General features: G+C 31.0%; 1 protein-coding gene and 1 non-coding gene across 2 annotated transcripts; one reads left to right on the top strand and one right to left on the bottom strand.

Moving 5' to 3' along the window:
- Nucleotides 1-117: 117 nt before the first annotated feature.
- LOC123296924 (probable chitinase 10) lies at nucleotides 118-19,561 on the bottom strand. The gene is made up of 19 exons (XM_044878633.1): nucleotides 19,447-19,561; nucleotides 10,491-10,726; nucleotides 10,212-10,354; nucleotides 9,416-10,140; nucleotides 9,011-9,316; nucleotides 7,903-8,928; nucleotides 7,451-7,652; nucleotides 7,270-7,382; nucleotides 5,745-6,924; nucleotides 5,530-5,663; nucleotides 5,033-5,450; nucleotides 4,543-4,890; nucleotides 4,152-4,480; nucleotides 3,470-4,091; nucleotides 2,687-3,177; nucleotides 2,434-2,619; nucleotides 818-2,251; nucleotides 565-750; nucleotides 118-492 (listed from the first exon to the last, which is right to left on the bottom strand). Exons 1-19 carry the CDS (start codon nucleotides 19,495-19,497, stop codon nucleotides 193-195), a joined length of 8,430 nt encoding a protein of 2,809 aa, XP_044734568.1. The 5' UTR covers nucleotides 19,498-19,561; the 3' UTR covers nucleotides 118-192.
- Nucleotides 18,680-18,751, top strand: Trnam-cau. Its single transcript has one exon. It is a non-coding gene; the product is annotated as a tRNA-Met (tRNA).
- Nucleotides 19,562-21,419: the final 1,858 nt, after the last annotated feature.

Here is a 21,419-nt window from a genome sequence, read left to right as displayed (position 1 = left end):
ACGTTTGAGAAATTTAAGACTGTAAAAAAATACAATAATGTATAATCTAAATAAAATTTATTTAAAAAAAAATTATTACAATGTTTTAATGGAATTATTTCAAAATTGGAACTGGCCTTCCAATATTTGTTCAAACAGTCTTTTTGTTTATATCCTAAAATTCACTTAGCGCAATAATTCTATTCGAATGATTTACGCACAATCAGTTGAATATCTATTACTAGCGTAACGTGATGTACTGCGTAATTCATTATTTATAGTATTTAACAATGGATGTTTTCCACATCCACAACGATTTCTAAAATCATCTAAATCTAAAGCCCAAACCATAGCACCACCTAATCCCATTTGTTTCACCATTTGTGATTTTCGTTTTATTTCCGATACATCATCATATGACACCCATTGATTTCCTTTGTTGGCATAAGGTCCAATTCTTCCTAGAGAATCTCTTGTAACTTCCCATCCGCGAGTTTTTACACGATCGCATATCTGAAAGAAGAAAGAATTAATAAATCTTAGGATCTTAGTAATCCCAAGGTAAAGAAAGGTTAGATATCTTACTTCATAAAATGCGAGAAAACCACCAGCTCGAGTGAATTCTCCAGCTTCACCAGGTCCATAAGTCTTTGCGTTTAATCCACGATTATTAGTGTCAGCTAAACTAAATGATTGACCATATAATGGCATACCCATAATTAATTTCGATGGCGACGCACCTTTTTCTATCCAATAATTCAGTGTATAGTTCTGCAAAAAAACAAATTATACATGAAGAATTTGTTAACGATACTTAGTTTTTCTTAAAATTACTTACCGCATTAAAGTGTTTATAAGTATCTTCAGGATGATAATAAAGTGGGGCAACATGCCCAGTTTGTTTGTCCCAATGACCATGGAAATCGTATGCCATAACCGAAATCCAATCAAAATATTCATTCAATGTTGGTACATCATATCCAGCATCAATTACAGCTTTATTCGGTGACACAGCTGCCGATAGCAACAAACCTTTCGGTCTAAATTGTTCACTTAATTCTCGAACTAACGCTGCAAATCCTTCTTTATCTGAATCAGGTCCTTTTGTACAGTCAACTTGCCAGCACTTTGGATATTCCCAGTCTAAATCTAATCCATCGAAATTCCATTTCTCGATAAATTCAATAACATGAGTAATAAATCGTGCACGAGCTGAAGCATCGTTAGCTAATCGAGAATATTTGTTACCAAGAGAATCATTCCAACCACCAATAGCAATTACTACCTTTATTCCTTTCGATTTTAATGCAGTTACTCGTTCATAAAATTTATTATCAATATCTGCCCACGAATCGTGAGGTTTAATAGTCAATGAATTGGAATCTAATACAGCGAAACCGTATGCTATGTGTGTACAAAGATTGGAATCGATATCATCTGGAGTGTATTTACCGTCACCTTGACGATACCATGCCCAATTCGTGAAGTAACAGACAACTTTGTATTGACTATGTTCTGAGTACTGTGGTTTTTTGGTCGTTGTAGGTCTCACAAAACTTGTAGTTTGTTTAACAGGTTTCATTGTAGTTTGTGGTTTAGGTGTTGGCTTCGTAGGTTTTATATCTTCAACCTCATTGATATCAGAACATTGAGTATTTTCTGGCCAATCACAATGATCTACATTCCAATATAATCCGGGTGGACACTTTTGTTCTTGAAGAAGTCCATAATTACATAAATAGTATTTATTACAATCTGAGTCATGGTCAACGTACATGCGATCATTTGAACAAGCTTCATTTGATGGCTTAGGTTTTTTCGTTGTTACTTTACTTGTCGTTGTCCACCATGGATCTTCTGTAGTCGTGGATACTCTGGTCGGGTTTTTTGTGGCCTTCATTGTAGTCGAAGATGGTTTCTTTGTTGATGTTGTCTGTGGACGTTTAGTTGTTGTTTGCTGACTTGGAGGCATGTTTTCAGCAATTCCTAAATCGCACCGTGGTTGTGGTCCAGGATATCCACGTAAAATACGATTAATTGTTTTTAACAATGGATATTCTTCACAATCACAAATATTACGGAAATCATCTAAGTCTAATGCCCATACCATTCCTCCTCCCAAACCCATTGCTTTAATGTATTGTGATTTATGGGCAATCATGTGAGTGTCATCGAATGACACCCATTGATCACGAAGATATGCATATGGTCCCATTCTACCTCTTCGATCTCTGACAACTTTCCAATTCTTTTTCTGAATATTCTCACAGATCTAAAAATAAAAAAAGTTTTGAGATTATTTATGTCAAAATTGAGGTTTTTAATTTCGCCGTCTAGATACAGGATGGACTGGGTGGATTTTAATCTAGTATTTAGAAATGGATAGTGCCTACTGGGTGTCCCGCGACAATCGAATGTCGCATTTCTACTAACGAGTAAAATTATCTATAATACCTCATAATAGGATAAAAATCCACGAGCACGAGTCTCTCGCCCAGCTTCTCCACCACCATAAGTAGGTGCATTTAATCCATTTTCTTTGTTATCTGCTAAGCTAAATGATTGTCCATATAATGGCATTCCTAAAACTAACTTTTTCCTATCAGCACCTTGGGAAATCCAATAATGAATTGTGAAATTCTATAACAAAATTTATTAATTAAATTAACATTTAAAATTTCTACGAAATTCGTAATGTCAAACATACAGTATTAAAGGTTTTTTCCCAATCATCAGGATGTTCGTACATTGGAGCCACATGGCCTGTTTTCTTATCCCATTGTCCATGGAAGTCATAAGCCATAACAGCGATCCAGTCTAAATCTCGTGAAAGGGTTGGTACATCATATCCAGCATCAATTACACGTTTGCTAGGTGAAACTGCTGCCGATAGTAATAAATTTTTGGGATTAAAGGCGGCTCTTAATTCTCGAACGAATTGTGCAAATGCTTCCTTATCAGACTCAGGTCCCTTTTTACAATCAACTTGCCAACATTTTGGATATTCCCAATCTAAATCCAAACCATCAAAGTTGTTTTCTTCAATAAAATCAACGACATGTGCAATAAATCTACGACGACTTGATGGACTATTTACTAATCGTGAGTATTTATCTCCTGCAGAATCATTCCATCCGCCAATTGCGATGAGTACTTTTATGCCTTTTGCTTTAAGGGCAGTCACTTTCGAATAGAATTCTGTAAGAAATATTTTTTGTTAAACTTTTCATTATTATTTGGATTTTTAGAATTTCGAAGTTATTAATAGTCCGCCAATCTTCTCTTGGGTTTAACGGGCTTAGCGAGTGGGCTAAGCATAGTATAGCTATTAATGAATTGGAGCTTCAGGTTAGTTAAGATGAATAATCGCTTATCAATAGTTAAAATTAAATAAATTGTAGGTGAAACGAAGTTCACCGGGTCATCTAGTCATAAATAAAAGTTATTGTAATCTCGTAAGGAAAACTAATTTTAACAAAAATCTACTCACTATTATCGAAATCTGCCCAGGTATCATGGGGCTTAATAATCAGTTGATCTCCATTTAGAACAGCAAAGCCGTAAACAATATGTGTACATAGATCAGGATCAATGTCGGATGGTAAAAATTTTCCATTTCCTTGTCGATACCAAGACCAATTTGTGAAATAACATACAACTTTGTAATCAGATTTTTTGACTCTGGTAGGTTGTTCTATCATCGGTTTTGAAGAGGTTACTTTTACAGGTTCTTTAATTTCTTCTATAGGTTTTGGAGTAGGTTTCATTGTATAGGCAGGTACCTTTGTCACCGTTGATATTTGTGTTGGTTCTGTTACTTCTTCAGTTATCTCAGGAGCTTCATATTCGGATATTTCACTTGCTAAGGTATCTCTAAGTGTTGTAAGTAGAGGATGAACACCTTCTCCACATCTGTCTCTAAAATCATCCAAATCCAATGCCCAAATCATACCACCACCTAATCTCATATGTTTAATGTATTCTGCTTTTCTCTTAACCATTGCTACGTCATCAAATGAAACCCATTGATTTCCTTTATAAGCATATGGACCCATACGATTCTTTGGATCTTGCACAATAGTCCAACCACGATTTTTAACACGATCGCAAATCTAAAAATTTTTAAGTTAATTAGGGATGTGTCTATTATCGCTCTTTAATTGTAAACATACTTCATAGTAAGCCAAAAATCCAGCAGCTCGAGTGAATTCTCCAGCTTGACCAGGACCAGGTGCTTTTGCGTTTAAGGAATTATTCTTTGCATTTTCCAAAGTAAATGATTGACCATATAATGGAACACCCATTATAAGCTTTTCACGTGGAAGTCCGCTTTCAAGCCAATAATGAATTGAATAATTAGCATTAAAGAATGAAATAGCATCGTCTGGATGATAGTACAATGGTGCAACATGTCCAGTTTGTTTATCCCACTGTCCGTGAAAGTCGTAGGTCATAACAGCAACCCAATCAAAATGTTTGGATATTGATGGAACATCGTACCCTGAAATAACATCCACGAATTAAACCTTCCCTTTTTTCTTTTAAGATTACAAAAATATTTACCAGCGTCAATGATTGTTTTACTAGGGGATACTGCGGCTGATAACAATAACCCTCTCGGTGCAAATTCAGCTTTGATTTCTTCGACAAATGCAGCAAAGGCGGCTTTGTCTGAATCTGGACCTTTCTTACAATCTGTTTGCCAACATTTTGGATATTCCCAATCTAAATCTAATCCATCGAAGTCATATTTTTCTAAGAATTTCAATGCTTGTTTTATAAAGCGTTTTCTGGATGCTGGATTATTAACCAGTCTGGAGTACTTATCGCCGGCGGAATCATTCCAACCACCAAGAGCCAATGTTACTTTCAAACCTTTTGCTTTATACGCAACTACACGTGAGTAAAACTCTAGATAACAAAAAAAAAATATTTTTTGAATGAGCATTATGAGCAAATGTCTTATTTAGGGCAATCGGGCAACATGCTAGATTGTTACAACTAGCGATTTAAAATTTTTTTATTACCAATTGTTCATTGTCATTGTACTTACTATTATCAAAGTCTGCCCAAGAATCGTGCGCTCGAATAATTAGATTTTCATAATCTAAGACAGCAAAACCATACACAATATGCGTACATAAATCTTCTTTTATATTTTCTGGCGTGTATTTTCCTAAACCTTTACGATACCAAGCCCAATTTGTAAAGTAGCATACTAGCTTATATTTGCCGTTTTGCAAGATTAGATTTGTTTCAGATGTAGTTGTACTTGGTTTAACACTACTTGTTGAAGTATCTACGGAATCGGTTGTTGTAGAAGTCGAAGTAGGTTTCTTTGTAGGTCTTTTCGTAGTAGTTGTTTTTGTTGGTTTACGAGTCGTTATTATTTCATCTTCGACATAAACTTCCTCAACTGATTCATCAGAAATACACTCGGATTTTTGTGGCCAATCACAAGTTTTTCTTTGCTGAAAGAGATATCATTTAACATAAATTCTTAATATCTTTTTTTTGGCCTGAGGTAGTAGTTATCATTACGTTACTTACATTATTCCAACTTAAGCCGGGAGCACAGCTAAAGAGTTGATATTTACCCCAAAGACACATCATATATTGATTGCAATTGTCAGGATTTGCTGTAAAAGATCCAACCTCGCATTTTCCATCTGGTTGGGCCTTTGCTATAGAAAAAATTATCTTATGTAATTCTTTCAAAATTGAAGGTTATTACTTTTTTTACTTATATTTTTTATGAAACTTACTAGCGTTAGCTTTGCTATGTGCAGCCACTAATTTATTCTTCATTCGTAAATGACAAGGTACTTTGAATTCCCAATCACACATTGTAGACTCTTGATCCCAAACTAAGCCTGGGCCACAAGATTGTGAAATTAAGACGCCATTTACACAAACATAAAAGTTGTTACAAGTTTCATGGGAGTAATACTGCCCTGAACTGCACTCAACTGATTCAGTTGTTGTGCTAGGGTATCTATCTGTGGTTGTACTTCGTCTGGTTGTTGTACTCCAGCTTTCAGTCATATAAGGTTTCATTGTGGAAGTTGGTCGTCTAGACGTTGTACGACGTGTAGTAGTTGTTGGGCGTCTTGTGGTTGTCGGTACGCTAGTAGTCTCTTTACATTTAGCTACGTTAGGCCAATCGCACACTAATGAATTCCTATTCCAATGTAATCCACCAGCACAATATTGTCGTCGTAATTCACCTAAAATACATCTGTAATACGCATTACAATTTTGTGGATCCGGAAGATATTGACCAGCTTCACATTCTTCTCCTGGAGGTTTTTCATGATCAATGTCTGGCATGATTACAGCTGGTGATGGAATGGTCGTACTAGTTGGAGAACTTACAGTAGTTGTCGTTGGTCTTTTGGTCGTTGTTGGTTTTCTAGTTGAGGTTGTTGGTCTTCTTGTTGACGTTGTTGGTCTTCGAGTTGAGGTTGTTGGTTTTCGAGTTGTGGTTGTTGGTATCTCAGTTGTAGTTGTCGTACTTGTTGTGGAAGGAACCCACCAAACTGTAGATGTAGATGGTTTCTTTGTTGTTGATCTTGTGGTTTGAGACCAACTTGGCCATGTTGTAGTTTTCTGGGTTGAAGTTGATTGTTGTGCCCAACTTGGCCAAGTAGTAGTCTTTTGTGTAGTATATTCGCCATCTTCATGATGATGCTCATGCATTGGGGTTGTACTGCTCATGGCACCAGAATCAACACCTGTGGTAAGTGTTGGTGCTGGTGGAGTGACTGGTTCTGGAGGTTTTGTGCAGTCACCACCGAGAGGAACTGGTTCTAACAATCTACCTAGTCCTCTATTTATTGCTTTCAAAAGTGGAAAAGCTTCCAGACAACATCTATTTAGATAGTCATCTAAATCTACTGTCCATGCTACTGCTCCACCAAAATCATTTTGTGTTACATATTTCATCTAAAACAAATCATTTCATATAAAAACTAACAATTTAATAGGGTTTACGATAGATTAAATTAGGGTTTACGATCAATTAAACATAATCTTTAAAAATATAAAATTATTCGCGGGAAAGTGGACAAAGTCGCCTTTAATAGTTATATCACAATTATTATTTCAGGGTGGACAAAGATCTGAAAATCGATTTTTTTATTTTTTAAACTTATAAGAAATATTCTCGAAAAATATTAAGTCATTAGGAGCATAACTTTCTTAGATATAGATAATTGAGTTCCCTTTTTTTTTCTATTTTATTCATGGATTTGCACTTGTAATTCTTTCTCTTTTTTATTAAAAGATTACCTTTTCTTCAATAGATTTAACATCATCATATCCAACCCATTGATCTCTAGAAAATGCATATGGTCCAGTTGCTTTTGACGAATCTTCTTTAACTTGCCATCTATTATTTTTAACTAAAAATAAATAATATAATTAATATCAATTAATACCTAATGAATATTATTTAGATAACTATTACTACCTCGATAGCAAATTTCAAAATATCCTAACATTCCAGGTTGTTTCGTAAATTCACCAGCATCTCCAGGTCCTGCTGCTTTAATATTATAATTGTACATTCCATCATGTCTCGCTAATGTAAACGATTGTCCATAGAATGGTATTCCAAGAAGCAGTTTTTCACGTGGTGCACCATTTTCAACCAAATATTGCATTGTGAAATTCTAAAAATATTTATATTATGTTTACTATAGCAGTAAATGACTGGCATCCCAAAAAAAGGTGGCGAACTTATTTTTCTCGAAATAGGTATATCTCGGTGAAATGATTGGATCTCAATAAAATATATATGACCCCATAGCTTGTAATTTCTTGACTTTGAATCAATACCTCAAGCATTTTTGTGGACCCAAAAAGTGCTCAACGTGCCAAAAGAAGTTTTCAACTCAAAAAGAAAATTTAGATATTACTTACCGTTGTGTATTGTGGATATTTATCACCGGATCTATGATACAGAGGACTAACATGACCCGTCATTTGTTCCCAACTTCCATGATAGTCATAAGTCATTACAGACATAAAATCTAAAGCTTGCCCTAATGGTTCCAAATCATATGCAACATCAATAACTTCCTTGTAACCAGAAATGGCTGCTGCCAGAATTAATGGAGGAGATTGCTTGTTGAATTCTTTTCTTAATTCTTGAATTAATTTTGTAAAGTTTGGTTTATCCGATTTGGGTCCCTTCTTACAATTACTTTGCCAACATTTTGGATAATTCCAATCAAGATGTAATCCTTGGAAATTATGCTTACGAAGGAATGAAACAACACTAACCACAAACTTTCGTCTTGAAGTACCATCACTTACTAGACGAGAGTATTTGTCACCAGAAGAGTCCGTCCAACCACCTAGAGCTAACAATATTTTTGCATCCGGAATCGAGGAAACACGATTATACAGATTATTATCTATATCAGCCCAAGGATCAAATTCTTTGACAACTAATTGTTCAGGTTCTAGGCTAGCAAAAGCATAGACAACGTGTGTGCAAAGTGTTGGATCTAAATGTTCTGGCACAAATTTTCCTTCGCCTTTTCGATAAAATGCCCAGTTTGTTAAGTAGCAAACAACTTTTTTATCTTCATCAACTTTAGATATCTTTGCTTGTACTTGAACACCAGGTATACAATGGTCACCTGATCGAGTAGGAATACATTGGCCGGATTTAACATCGAACAGCATATTATCAGAGCAAGTTAAATGATATTTTAAACCTCCTTTACATACATAGAACGCCGAACAATCTTTAGGGTCATTAAATAAACCCTCAGAATCACATCTTCCCACTTGTTCTTCTATCAAATTTTCCAAATTAAGCAACGTGTGTTTAACAACATTTAATAGCGGTGATTGAAGTCCACATAATCCTTGGAAGTCATCTAAATCTGTTGCCCAAGCTGCTGCCCCAGCAAGTCCCATATCTTTTAAGTACAAAACCTAAACATCCAAAAGTTAAAATTTTAAATAAATGTATTGCGTTTTATTTACCAACGTGGTAGCAGATATGTTATTTTATTACCTTATTACGTAAGCTGTCCTCATCTTCATAGGCAATCCATTGACTTCCATTCACAATATATGGTTCCCCAGTTGAATCACGATTTTTTTCTACCTTATTATTTGATAACAAGTCACAAAATTCATAATATGCTAAGAATCCTGGACTTTGAGTATAGTATCCTTCAACTCCAGGCCCAGTTATTAATGCTCCAGGTGCTGTAATATTATTATCTGCTAAAGTAAATGTGCGACCATAAAGACCTACACTTAAAATCATCTTTGATCGAGAAACACCTGACTGCAACACGTAATGGACTGCAAATTCCTAAAATTCAGTAAGCAAATCTCATATCACGTGACAAAAGATTACTCAACGATTGACGCGAGTGCTGATGGGTTATTTGATAAAAGAATAAGTACTTACAATATTGTTAAAAACTTGTACACCTTCATCGTAATCACGTTTATAAAGTGGCGAATGATGATCCGCTACAAAAGGATGTTCATAATAAAAGTCATGTGTTTCAAGTATTATCAAATCGACAGCCTTTTCGATTTCACGTAAATTATAGCCAGCATCCAAACGATATTTTACTGCTGGAATATCGACAAACACAAGCCAATCGTATTGTTTAAAAGCAACTTTCACTTCTTGTAAAAGTTTTATATAATTATCTCTATCTTCGAGTCGTCCACCAAATTCTGCAGCACTTGGATAATCCCAATGAAAATCTAATCCATCAAAATCATACATCTTCAATAGTTCTACAACCGATTTAATAAATTCTTGTCGACGGTATGGATTTGATACCATATTACTGAACTTCTGACCAAAGTTTCCGATGTTTTCTCGAATTCCACCAACGGACAACAATACTTTAAGTTCAGGATTGAACTGTTTAAGTCCTGTACTTGATCTATATCCGCCACGAACAATATCATATTCATAATCTTGTGGAACTAATGCGAATGAATGAGGATCGATTGTAGCAAATGCATATATGACGTGTGTGCATAAATATGGATCCAAATTTTCTGGTGTAAAAGCTAAGGGTTCTTTACGATTCGACGCCCAATTTTCAACATAACACACTAATTTTGGTGTGGCTGATTCTTTATAATCAATCGACGATGTAATCCATTCTGAATCTAAAATAATCAATCAATTATTATGTAGCTATAAACTCTTGTTAAATTTATAAGCAAACAACTTTACTAACCAAATAATTTTAAATTTTCCACTTTTGATAAACCATAAATATCAGGTTCGATATCTTCAGGTAGATAATTACGATATGACGCATCTGGAGGTGGTCTCTTTTCAACAGCAGATCTTAAGGGTAATGAATATTGTTCGGAAGCACTGAAAGTATATTTGTATGAAAATATAAACTAATTATTAATAAAACAGTTAAAATAAAGCGAAAGAGAATAAAAGAAAGTTGAGTTTTCATGGGAAAATGCAATTCGGACTTGAAATTGTATGTTTAATAACTCACGTGAAAGGAGAACTTTCCACTGCTTCTCTACTGAATAAATTTGATTCATCGTTTTCCCATTGATCGTCATAATCTTCTAGAGGAAATCGCATGCGTTGTGGATATGTATGTGGCGGTACACTTTCTACAGCATCTCGTCGAAAACTTCGCATCCATGGTGGTGGGTATAGATATTGTTGACTGTTTTCAATATTTCGTCCATGCGTTGTAATGTGAAAGGTGTCCAAAATTAAAATCTGAAATCGAAAATAGAAAATTTTATCACAATCCACACAAATTTATTGCAACTCGTTTCCAATACCCATAAAAAAAAATTGCAGTCCACGGGACAGCATTCTTTCTATTAAATCATTTAACAGAAAGAGTGTTCTTCGAGGAAACTTCGAGAGTGACTTCCTTTTGGCGAGTCTACCAAACTTTCTCTCTACGACTTTCTCAAACTAACTTTTTTGACGGTCAAAATTTAGCAGACTTGGTCGTTTTAGTTTATTTCTACATCATATATTGCAATATTAATTTTTTTTTTTCTTAAATAAGTTTAACACTTTAACTCTTTCTAGGCAGATTCTTTTAGAAAATAAAAATAGCAAAAAAATATTTAAATTATGAAAATATTCAAAAAATTCATTTGATAAAAAATTTGTACCTTTTAAAACTTTAACTTTGATTTGCACACAAAAAATAAATCACCATAAAAAAAATAAATAAATTTTGATTATGATCCAAAAATCAATTTTGTAAATTTCCATTCGAACTGATTTTGATTATTTCAGAACCATGTTATAATTTTTTTTTGATTTTTTTAATAATTGATTGTTATTGTTTAGCCTTGTTTTGTTTTGACATTTTTTTAAAAAACCTGTTTTTTCTTTTTTAAATAGATTTTAATTCATTGATAATATTTTTATTATATTTATTGTCTCATCTTTATGATAATCAATTCCATATTTTTATTCAAAACATTTGTTTGTTTAATTCAATTCAAAACTAGATAAATTCTTCTTACAATAGAATTTTTTTTATTAAAAAAGGTAGTACCTAACATTATTATTATTAAATCTTAATCATTCATGAATCGAGTAAACGTTCAATGACCTGTCTTTCTTATATTTTTCACCTCTAAACAAAATTTTTTTTTTGTCTTCAACGATCAAAGAAAATCCTATTTTAGTAAATTAGGCCCAGAAATTGTATTTATTAATTAATTTTATATCAATAATTTGTCTCAAAAATCGGAATCTCGTTCGATTTCATCGGTAGATGGGCAAGTTAAAAAAGGGTGTGAATAAAGGGAAAGTTATGAATAAATTTTGCCATGAAGAAGAAGCTGTGATCCCGAAAAAATGGTTGCAAATAAGTAACTAGTCGAAGATAATGATTTGATAATTAATGAAAAATACATATAAAAATGATCGTTTTGAAAACGGCTAAAGATATCGAAATTGTTCAGTCATAATTTTAAACAACTTTTTTTATAAAATCAATTTGTTTCAAGATATTGTTAATTAGCATAGAAATATATATATTGAGCCGTTTTTGCCAATTTTCGGGGAAAATGGCTGAGGATAACTAAATTTTTGATTCTACATTTTATTTAAAAAAAAAATATTTCCGACAATTTTTGTTTGAAACTTTTTTTCATAAAGTAGATGATTTTCGAGATATTGGCAAAAAATCATTTATTTTTGTACACATGGCGTTAATTAACGCATCCCCAGCACTTTTTAGACTGCGCGTTAGTACTAGATGCTGAAACTTTCCTTTTTATTTACGCAAAAACATTATTTTGAGCGGGCCAATACATCCCAGTGTGCAAAGGTAATTACATATTTAAAAAAAAACCTTATGAAATATGCCCAAAAATCACCTATTATAAATTTTTGAGTGTTTATAAACACTTCTAACGCTTTTACAAAAACAGTTAAATACCTATTTAATTATTAAAAGTTCACCACATAAACAAATCACATATATTCTGTTAATTTGCGTAAAACAAGTTTTTTTTAGCCATGCTATTGACCTTAACAAATTTTAATACATTAAATTTATGTGATATCTGTTTTGAAAAAAAGAATTTAATATTTATAAAAAAAATACTTGATTAGGACCTCAGTCAGCTATTTGCAAAAATATTTAAAAGAAATATAATTTGTAGGTATCTAACTGTTAATTTAGATGAAAAAAAAGGCATGTGTTATGTCGAGAGGTTAATTAATTCATAAATTTATCTTATTAAAATTGTGTTTGAAAAAAAAAATTAGAATGAACAGCCATACAAAACAACGTCCATATACATAGAATGATTTTTAATTGTTTTTGCAAACTAATGCATTAATTTACTTTGCCACATAAGTTGATTGTAAACCTACAGTATTGTAAAAAAAGTTTTGGTTTATTGCACGGTACATACAAATAAACCAAATATATGCTTTGTAGCCAAGTAATGAGTTAATTTTGGCTTTACAATATCACGCAACTACAAAAATATCTAATATATTGTGTGCAAGTGATGCTTATAAATTTGATAATATTGATATCGCTCTTCAATCATAAATACTCTAACTATAATCGTCTCTGTTTATCAAATGATGAACTCATAACTAAATTAAAATTTTGTTTTTATATCATCGACAACCTTATATTTTTATGGTATTATTATAAACTACAAGATTGTCTAAATAGTTTAGATATTTTTTTATCACACTCTCTAGATTTTCTGATATAGATATATCCAATTGAAAAGGATAACCTATATGATTCATTATTTTTTCAGCCAACTTTGAACGATAAAATAATAATAAAAAGCCCGATGACCTAAGAATTTTTTGTGATTTTTGGAAACTTTTTTAATCAAAAAATGTATTTATAAAGTTTTATAAATGCATATCTCCTTAAATCATAAGGCACATATTATACAATATTTGCTCAGCGAATGAGTTTTATTTCAGGGAATTCTCATAGTAACGACACTTTACCTAATAATTGTATGAATGGACATATAAGTTTACATTTTAAAAAAAATTATTAACACAATTTCATCTCTTATTTTCATAATTTCTAATGCAACAACTAGATATGCAGCCCCATTTTTCTAACTGTTCGAATGCTTTCTTACTTATCTTCAAATGTCACAATAAATAAATTGGCATATTCCTGTGCCGAAAGTAACCATTTAATAATTTTCACTTTTGCTAGTATTGTCTCTATTAGAAATGCTTTTGTACACAATCTGTATATAGAGGAAATATACAAAAATATTAAACAATAATCTTGAAACATTTAAAACAAGTGTTAAAATCGATATATTTTATTTTTATGAGTTTTTAATAAATTACCTTTTTAAGTTCGGTGAATTGTGAATATTTATTTCATTTAATAGCAACAACATAATTTACATTTTTATCTTTCATTTAAATATGAAATTTTAAAACTGTAGATAATGTTTTTTCTTTTAAGTCCACCTATTCCGTTAGAAAACGATGTATAATAAAATTCAAGTGTTCAGAGATCGAATCAATAATGAAATAAATAATTCTGATAAATTAAATTTTATTCTCATCAAGTTAGGCTTTTTACTCCTGTAGAATAAAAATTTTCATAAACGCAAAAAAAATACAGGGTGATTCTGGAAAAAATCAACAATTTTCCTCGTTTTTCCACAATTTTTCGTAATGTACTCAAAAACTATGCATTTAAGAGTCCAGTTTCGTGTTTTTGGTGTTTTTTCTTAAAAGTGTGAATTTTAGGGAAAAAATACTTTCAATAAAAGTTTTTAAGTACCTCGCACAATTAGATATGAAAATGGCTTTCTGTGAAACTTGATCAAACCGCCCCCTAAAATGTTCTTCGAATCGTTCGGATCAAAAACTCTCACGGCCATAAAATTTGTTTAACGAGTGGTTTTCGAGCTACGTCCGATTAAAGCTGAACATATTTTATAGTTATAGTATATGACTATCGACTGTGGAATGTGTGTGTGTTTCTGTATAGTTGTAATTTGTTGTATTGTTTTGTGTTGTGCATTGTATCGTTATTAAGACGGTAGTCTTATACTATAACTATAATACATGAGTAGCTTTAATCGCCCGTAACTCGAAAACTATCCATTAAAAAAATTTTGTGGTCGTGAGAGATTTTGATCAGAACAATCCGAAAAACATTTTGGGGACGTTTTAGAAGTTTCACAGAAAGCAATTTTTCTATCTTCTCGTGCAAGGTCCTTTCTAACTGATCTGTACATTTTTATAGTTCCAAATCTTTCGTATTTACGGAAAAATCGATACTATTATCAAGACAAACTACATCGTATCTTGCGCTCTGCTTGTTCTGGACTATTTCCAGAATTCAGAAAAAATAAAAACAATATGAGAACCATTCATTTAAATCTGTGTAAATGTATTGTGTGGGGGGACATCTTGTATGTATGTGATTGAGTAAAGAGAATCTTTAGAAGATAAAAAAAAAATTTTTTTTTGAATTATTTGACAAATTGATGTAAATAAATTATAAATAAAAATAATATAATAAATTAACAAATAAAAATATAATAATTTATGTGTATATAATTATACACTTTGAACAAAAGACTTTTACTAAACTACCTAAATAATAATTAATGGTTCTGATTGGAATATTAAATACCTATCTATCTTTTATTGAGAGTGGTATTTAATTCATGGAAATTACGTGATTTCCTATTCAGGTGTAAAAATATTTATAAATATATTATTATTATTATTATTATTAGAGGTACTATTGACCCAAACAAATTCAAATTGGAGTGTCGTCTGTCTGGTTATTTCGAAATAAACGTTTGTTTATTTGTGTCATTATTTAGAGTATCTTTAAATATTATTAAAATAACTTTTAATATTTATAAAATAAAAAAAACTTTTAACAAAAAGAAAACCGACTTCAAAAGAAAATCTTTTCCAAAACAAATTAATATGCACTAAAAAGTAAAAAATAACGATAATATAATGCAGTTAAAATTATTGTTATTTTTGGAGTCGGTGTCAGCCAAGGAAACAGCTCTGACAGAATAGTTTGCTACATTAGCTTGACTGACACCGACTCCAAAAATAACAATAATTTTAACTTCATTTTTTTTATTGTTATTTTTTACTTTTTAGTGCATATTAATTTGTTTTGGAAAAGATTTTCTTTTGAAGTCGGTTTTCTTTTTGTTAAAAGTTTTTTTTATTTCGTGATTTTTAGTGAATCTGAAGTACACTAACTAATTTATCACTAAAAAAAGAATCATCGAAATCGGTTGACGTGATATTGAGTTATTCGTCCTCTTGTCGTGCATAATGAATGTAAATTTAAGACTTTTATGGTTTTCTTATGGATGCCGTTGTCAGAACTAGACCAAAATAAAATGGGACCACACGGGAAGCACCAGCTTTCAAATAGATAAAGAATCATCAAAATCGGTTCACCCAGTCAAAAGTTCTGAGGTAACTAACATAAAAAAAAAAATACAGTCGAATTGAGAACCTCCTTTTTTTGGTTTTAAGTCGGTTAAAAAGGTTGTATTTTTATGAAGGATCCTAGAAGCGATCGTCCATTTGAAATACATTCATAATCCCTATTTTTTACGAGCTAGAAAATAGAGTATCTACATAGTTTGACATGCACGAGATAATTTTGGAGAACAAATATGCAATTTATTTTGGTTAACCTTCAGCTAATAAGGCTAATCCCTATTGTATTGTAAAAGAGTTATTTTCACCATTAAAAACTACTCAGTGGGTAAGCAAACTTTGCAATCCTTGAGCAAATGCAACAACTTAGACATTCTTGTCCAAAAATTCAATAAACAATTTGTATCTTAGAGGGATAAATCAATACCAACGAACGAATCTGTCATAATATTATTAAATACTGCCAGTGGTGACATAAATAAAACTAATTTTATTAGTATGACTCAAATTTAATAAAATCAAAAAGTGATAAATTTGAAACAAGATTTTTTTTTTGAAACAGGTAAAATTTTTTAACTATAACTATATATTTTATTTTGTTTACATTTTTTAATAATAATCGTCACATATATCTCCTCTGTGTCATTCTAGTGGTCTGAGAATTTCCGATGAAATTCATATAAATTACGAAATTACCACAATGACGTCATTGCGTTCAACTGGAAGATGTCCTGAAATAACTACAATTAAATGAGTCATTCCATGAAAAAGGTACCATTTGGTACATGCGTATGTCATATGGTACCATATAGCATTTAAGCTATGACTCTCCCAAAACGCTTTACATTATGGTCGGGTAAATCGAGCCCCGAGTCGGTTTCTTGGACCCTTATATCAAACTGGGGAAATACGGCAACAGGACAGTTGTCCAGAATCATTTCTACAAGGGGAATAAAAAAAAACTTGTACTTTTAGCTTTTTAGCTATAGTACTTTTAGCTTTCAGTATTTTAAGATGGTACCTAAATAATATTGTTTCTTTGTTAATGCTTTCGTAAAAGTTTTCATTCAAATTTCATAATTTTGTTCTGTAATGTCAGTCACGATTTATTTTTCTAATAAATTCGATTCTAGAATACTAAGGTTCGAGAAGGTATAAACATTCTCGAACGCGTCGACTTCCCTTTGCATGTAGTGTCAGTCACATTTGAATTTTGTTAAATAAATCATATATCATAAAGTTTTAAAATTAATTTTTTACTACAGACAGATTAATGTAAAATCAACCATGGTAAAACTATGGTAAAACTAAAACAGTTAACATAATAATATTTATAAAATGACGCAAAATAAAACGTATTTTGGGTCAAATGTAGTGTCAGTCACTTATGGAATCACCTAAATAATCAATCTATATGGTCAGTTGTACTTAATCAGGGATATTATACGTAACTTTGGGCGATTGTTTTATAGTGATAGATTTTCGATTTAATCGATAAAAACAATATCAATTAACCAATTCATCAACATCACTTGTTGAACACGCAATTCGAATTCAATTTTTGATCCTTACGCAATATTAATGATTTCCAAAAATCATAAAAATCATTTTTATAGAGAGGAATGCTGTTTTCAGTATACAATTTAATTGAATAATAATTTACCTAATAAAAAAAATTATTCTTGTTACATACTTTAAAAACAAAATATGATAATATAAGTTTGCAAAAAAAATAAATTTTTAACTGAAAAAAGAAATGAAAAATGATTTTTTATCTAAAGTAAATCAATTTTTTTTTGTTACTACAAGATACTAAATGTTAATGTTTGAATATTATTCATAAGATAAATATAAACCACCTACGTAATCGAAGATATGACAGATCAATATCTGATTACACAGAAAATAAATATATTGGAATATTTTTTGAACATAAAATTAGGCGCGTCCTTATTATATACATGAATATTTTATTTTGACAAATTTTTTCTGTAGAAAAATTAATGGTAAGTTATTGTTAAAAACAACAAGACAGAATAGAAAAACAAGAAACGCAAATAATATGGTTTGTGACAAGTTCAGCTAATATGAAAAAATTATAGCAAAATTTAGACAAATAAAAAAAATTCCGCGTTTTGATCATATTTCATACCATGACGCTTAAGGCAGTTTCAAAGAAAATGAGTGTTGGAATAAATTGAGACTTACGTTTGAGAATTTTGAAGGTGAATTCTGTTATAGAACTTGGGAAAATTGGACGAAAATTATAAGAGTACAATTTTTCGATATATACCATAGTTTTTGAAATATTGGATGCCTAAAGATTTAGAAAAAATCACATTATATAGAAGAAATAACACACAAATGCCATTCATTTCATCACTTTAAATGTATTCTGTAGAAAAACGAGTGCCGCGCTAATTATAATTTTCTTTATATCATGCTTTTAATTGCCAAATTAATGTTAAGAAAATTAGCCTTCTTACTTGCTATATGTTAAAAATGCAAACTTTAACACCTCAAATCTATAATTTTTACACCATAAGGGGTATTAAAAAATTTGTCTGCTTATAACGGGCATTAATGAGAATGCATATAAAAATGATCCTAAGAAAATGATTTTTTGAGAACGTCTTTAAGTTTAATTTACTTCAAATTAAAAACGAGTGTCTGGATATACTTTAAGAATAATTCTGCAGTTAAATGAAACAGTCGCTATTCAAATTTTTAACAATATTGAGTATATTTTACTGATATATATAGAGCAGAGTGGCGCAGTGGAAGCGTGCTGGGCCCATAACCCAGAGGTCCGTAGATCGAAACTACGCTCTGCTAATTTCCTTTTTTTTTCCAACAAATTTATGGAGGTAAAGGGCGTTTTTGAATGAAGCCAATCCCTAGAGAGGCGTTGAAACTCGTATACCCTTTTTCAACATGGTAAGTAAGGGGAGTTTTCTCTTATACTCTTTGGTTTATGTCCAATCTTAATTAGTTTACGGAAGACTGTTGAGGACTTAGTTCGCCAATAGTAAAAAACTAATAACAGTTTTTTCAATCGTAATTAATATACTTGGTGATAAGGCAACGTATCAACGTAAGGGTAGCAAAACTTACCGTAGCGCTGTTCTTTTAAAAAACTTGCAATAAATCATGCATTTTATTTAAAATATAAATAATTTATAATTATTTTCATGTAAATTTCAAATTAAAACTAGTGAAAAATAACAATTAATTAAACTTGTTGCATAACAAATTGTGAAAATTAAATATATTGAAATTTGCTACAACATAATATGTATTAAATTTTCAATGTAAAATATATATTATAATCCATAGACTTATATTCCAATTATATTATAATCCAACCATACAATTATATTAATAAAGTAGTGTGCCATTACTATGGTAAATCCCTGAAATAAAACTCATGCACAGAGCAAATAAGTAGGTTACAAAATTCATTAATTAAAGTTGTTCGATACTTTTGTCTACAGAAATAAGAAATAAAATATAAATAGAAAGTTACTTACAAAAACAATACAAGACAGCATGAACTTCATGGATATTCGACACCGTACCATTTTCCTTCCATCCAGACACGCAAACAATGGATATGGTGATGGTGCACTTTAACGCGTTTAAGCACACACTTAACACTATAAAAAAAGTTTTTTTTTTAAAACAAGACTTTTAAACCATTGTTTACTTAAATGAAGAATGAAGATTGTTGTTAATAGTACATTGTCTTTTTTATTAATAACAAAAACAAAATGAAGGATAAATTATATTTATTTATTGTTATTAAAAATCATATATATTGGGTTTATTCAATTTGTATTCGGCACGCGAGTTCATAATAAAAAGGCCGTTAACTATTAACAGCGATGGTGTATCCATTGTTTAAACAATAAGTTATGTTGTTTTAAATTTAATATATATTTTGTTATAAAAATGATATTCAAATGTATTTTTTTTAATAGTTAATTGAAAGGAAAATTAGTCATAAAATTTTTTTAGATGAGACATTTTAAATGCACCAGTTTTTTACCGAAGTAATAAAAGTATCCATAATTTTCCTAAAAATACTTTTGCAAAGCGAATACATTCCAGCTCAAAACGCAAAAAGTAAAACGTTCTTTGTGTTATTTGATATAAAACTTGATACAAACAGTATACTACCAGAGGCGATCTTTTTTGAATGTTCCCAATCTTTCGAATTTTGGAGAAAAATTGATATTTGAATAAAATTTTCCGCGTTTTTCCTCAGTTTTTTTTAGATAAAACTTAAAACTATGCATTTTAGGGGGAATATATAGTCTAAGAGACGGCAGAGGGTCGATCTTTACTCATCTGATAACCAAATGAGACATATTTTTTATGAATTTTTAATGATTTTTTCCATGAACGGTTTTTTAAGGCAAACCTATACCTAAAATTATTTTTTTTCTGATACTCTTTTCGATTAGCTAACAGACTGGTGAAGTTCAACCTCGTCAAATATAACTACATAAATCAATATAAGCAACTATACCTACCGATCTGTTAGCCAATCGAAATTTGTATCACAAGAAAGATAATTTTATGATAACGAAAACAATGGAATAGGCTTGCCTGAAAGAAACCGTTCATGGAAAAAATTAATTAAAATTAATGAAATTAAAAATAGCCATGAACACTTTTTCGATAGAAAAAATATGAACTTATACCGTTCTTGTACTAATATTTATACAAAATAAGCATATATATATAAATAATAATGGGGTTTAACCTCCGTTTCTCTGACATATACGCCTATAACTTCGTTCTTATCTAAGCGACGACAATGTGATCATTTCTGCACTCCCATTAATTATAAATTGTTCACACTGCCGCTGCCTGGGTTTGAACCCGCAACGAAGTTTAAATGAACAAACAGACAAAGACAAACGCCTTGGACCGCTCGGCCATTTAAGCATATGTATTTATATATATTTTTAAGGATCGATTTTTCTAAAAATGTGAACAATTGGAAAAATCAAAATATACGGTTGGAAATTTTATACTTAACAACTTTTATTCAAAGTATTTTTCTCTAAACACGAAAAATTGTTCATTAATGTAGATTATTCAGAAAATATAGAAAGATAAGAAAAATTTTTTATAAAATGCCATAGTAAACTTTTAATAAATTTCAAATAATTTGAAAAAATCTCTAATTTTTAAAAAACTGAAAATTTGAGTTTAGGGAAAAGTATTCTTTTTAAATCGCAAAGGTGCGGTAAATCGTGTTTTTGAAAAAAGACGTAAACAGTTTTTAAATAAAAACAATGGAGTTGTAGCGCTAAAACAACGAAAAAAATTAGACTAGCTGAAATAAAACTCGATGGAAACTTTACGAGAAAGCATGGTTTTATGGCAAAAAAATTTATTTTATTTTCCATACTGAAATCCGTTCGGGCCTCAAATTGTAGCTGTTTATGGTATTTTTTATCTGTAAAACTGATTTTCTCGCAAAATAATATAA

This window comes from Chrysoperla carnea, chromosome 3, assembly GCF_905475395.1.
Source record: "Chrysoperla carnea chromosome 3, inChrCarn1.1, whole genome shotgun sequence".
Taxonomy (NCBI): Eukaryota; Metazoa; Arthropoda; class Insecta; order Neuroptera; family Chrysopidae; genus Chrysoperla; species Chrysoperla carnea.
This window is presented reverse-complemented; position numbering and strand designations above follow the sequence as displayed.

Bases quoted from the DNA above. Each gene is read 5' to 3' on its own strand.
- LOC123296924 (XM_044878633.1), bottom strand. From the start codon at position 19,497: ATGGTACGGTGTCGAATATCCATGAAGTTCATGCTGTCTTGTATTGTT. The intron at 10,355-10,490 runs GTGAGTTATTAA...ATATACTTTCAG, and splicing joins GTGGAAAGTTCTCCTTTCAC to TGCTTCCGAACAATATTCAT. The intron at 6,925-7,269 runs GTAATCTTTTAA...GATTTGTTTTAG, and splicing joins TTAAATCTATTGAAGAAAAG to ATGAAATATGTAACACAAAA.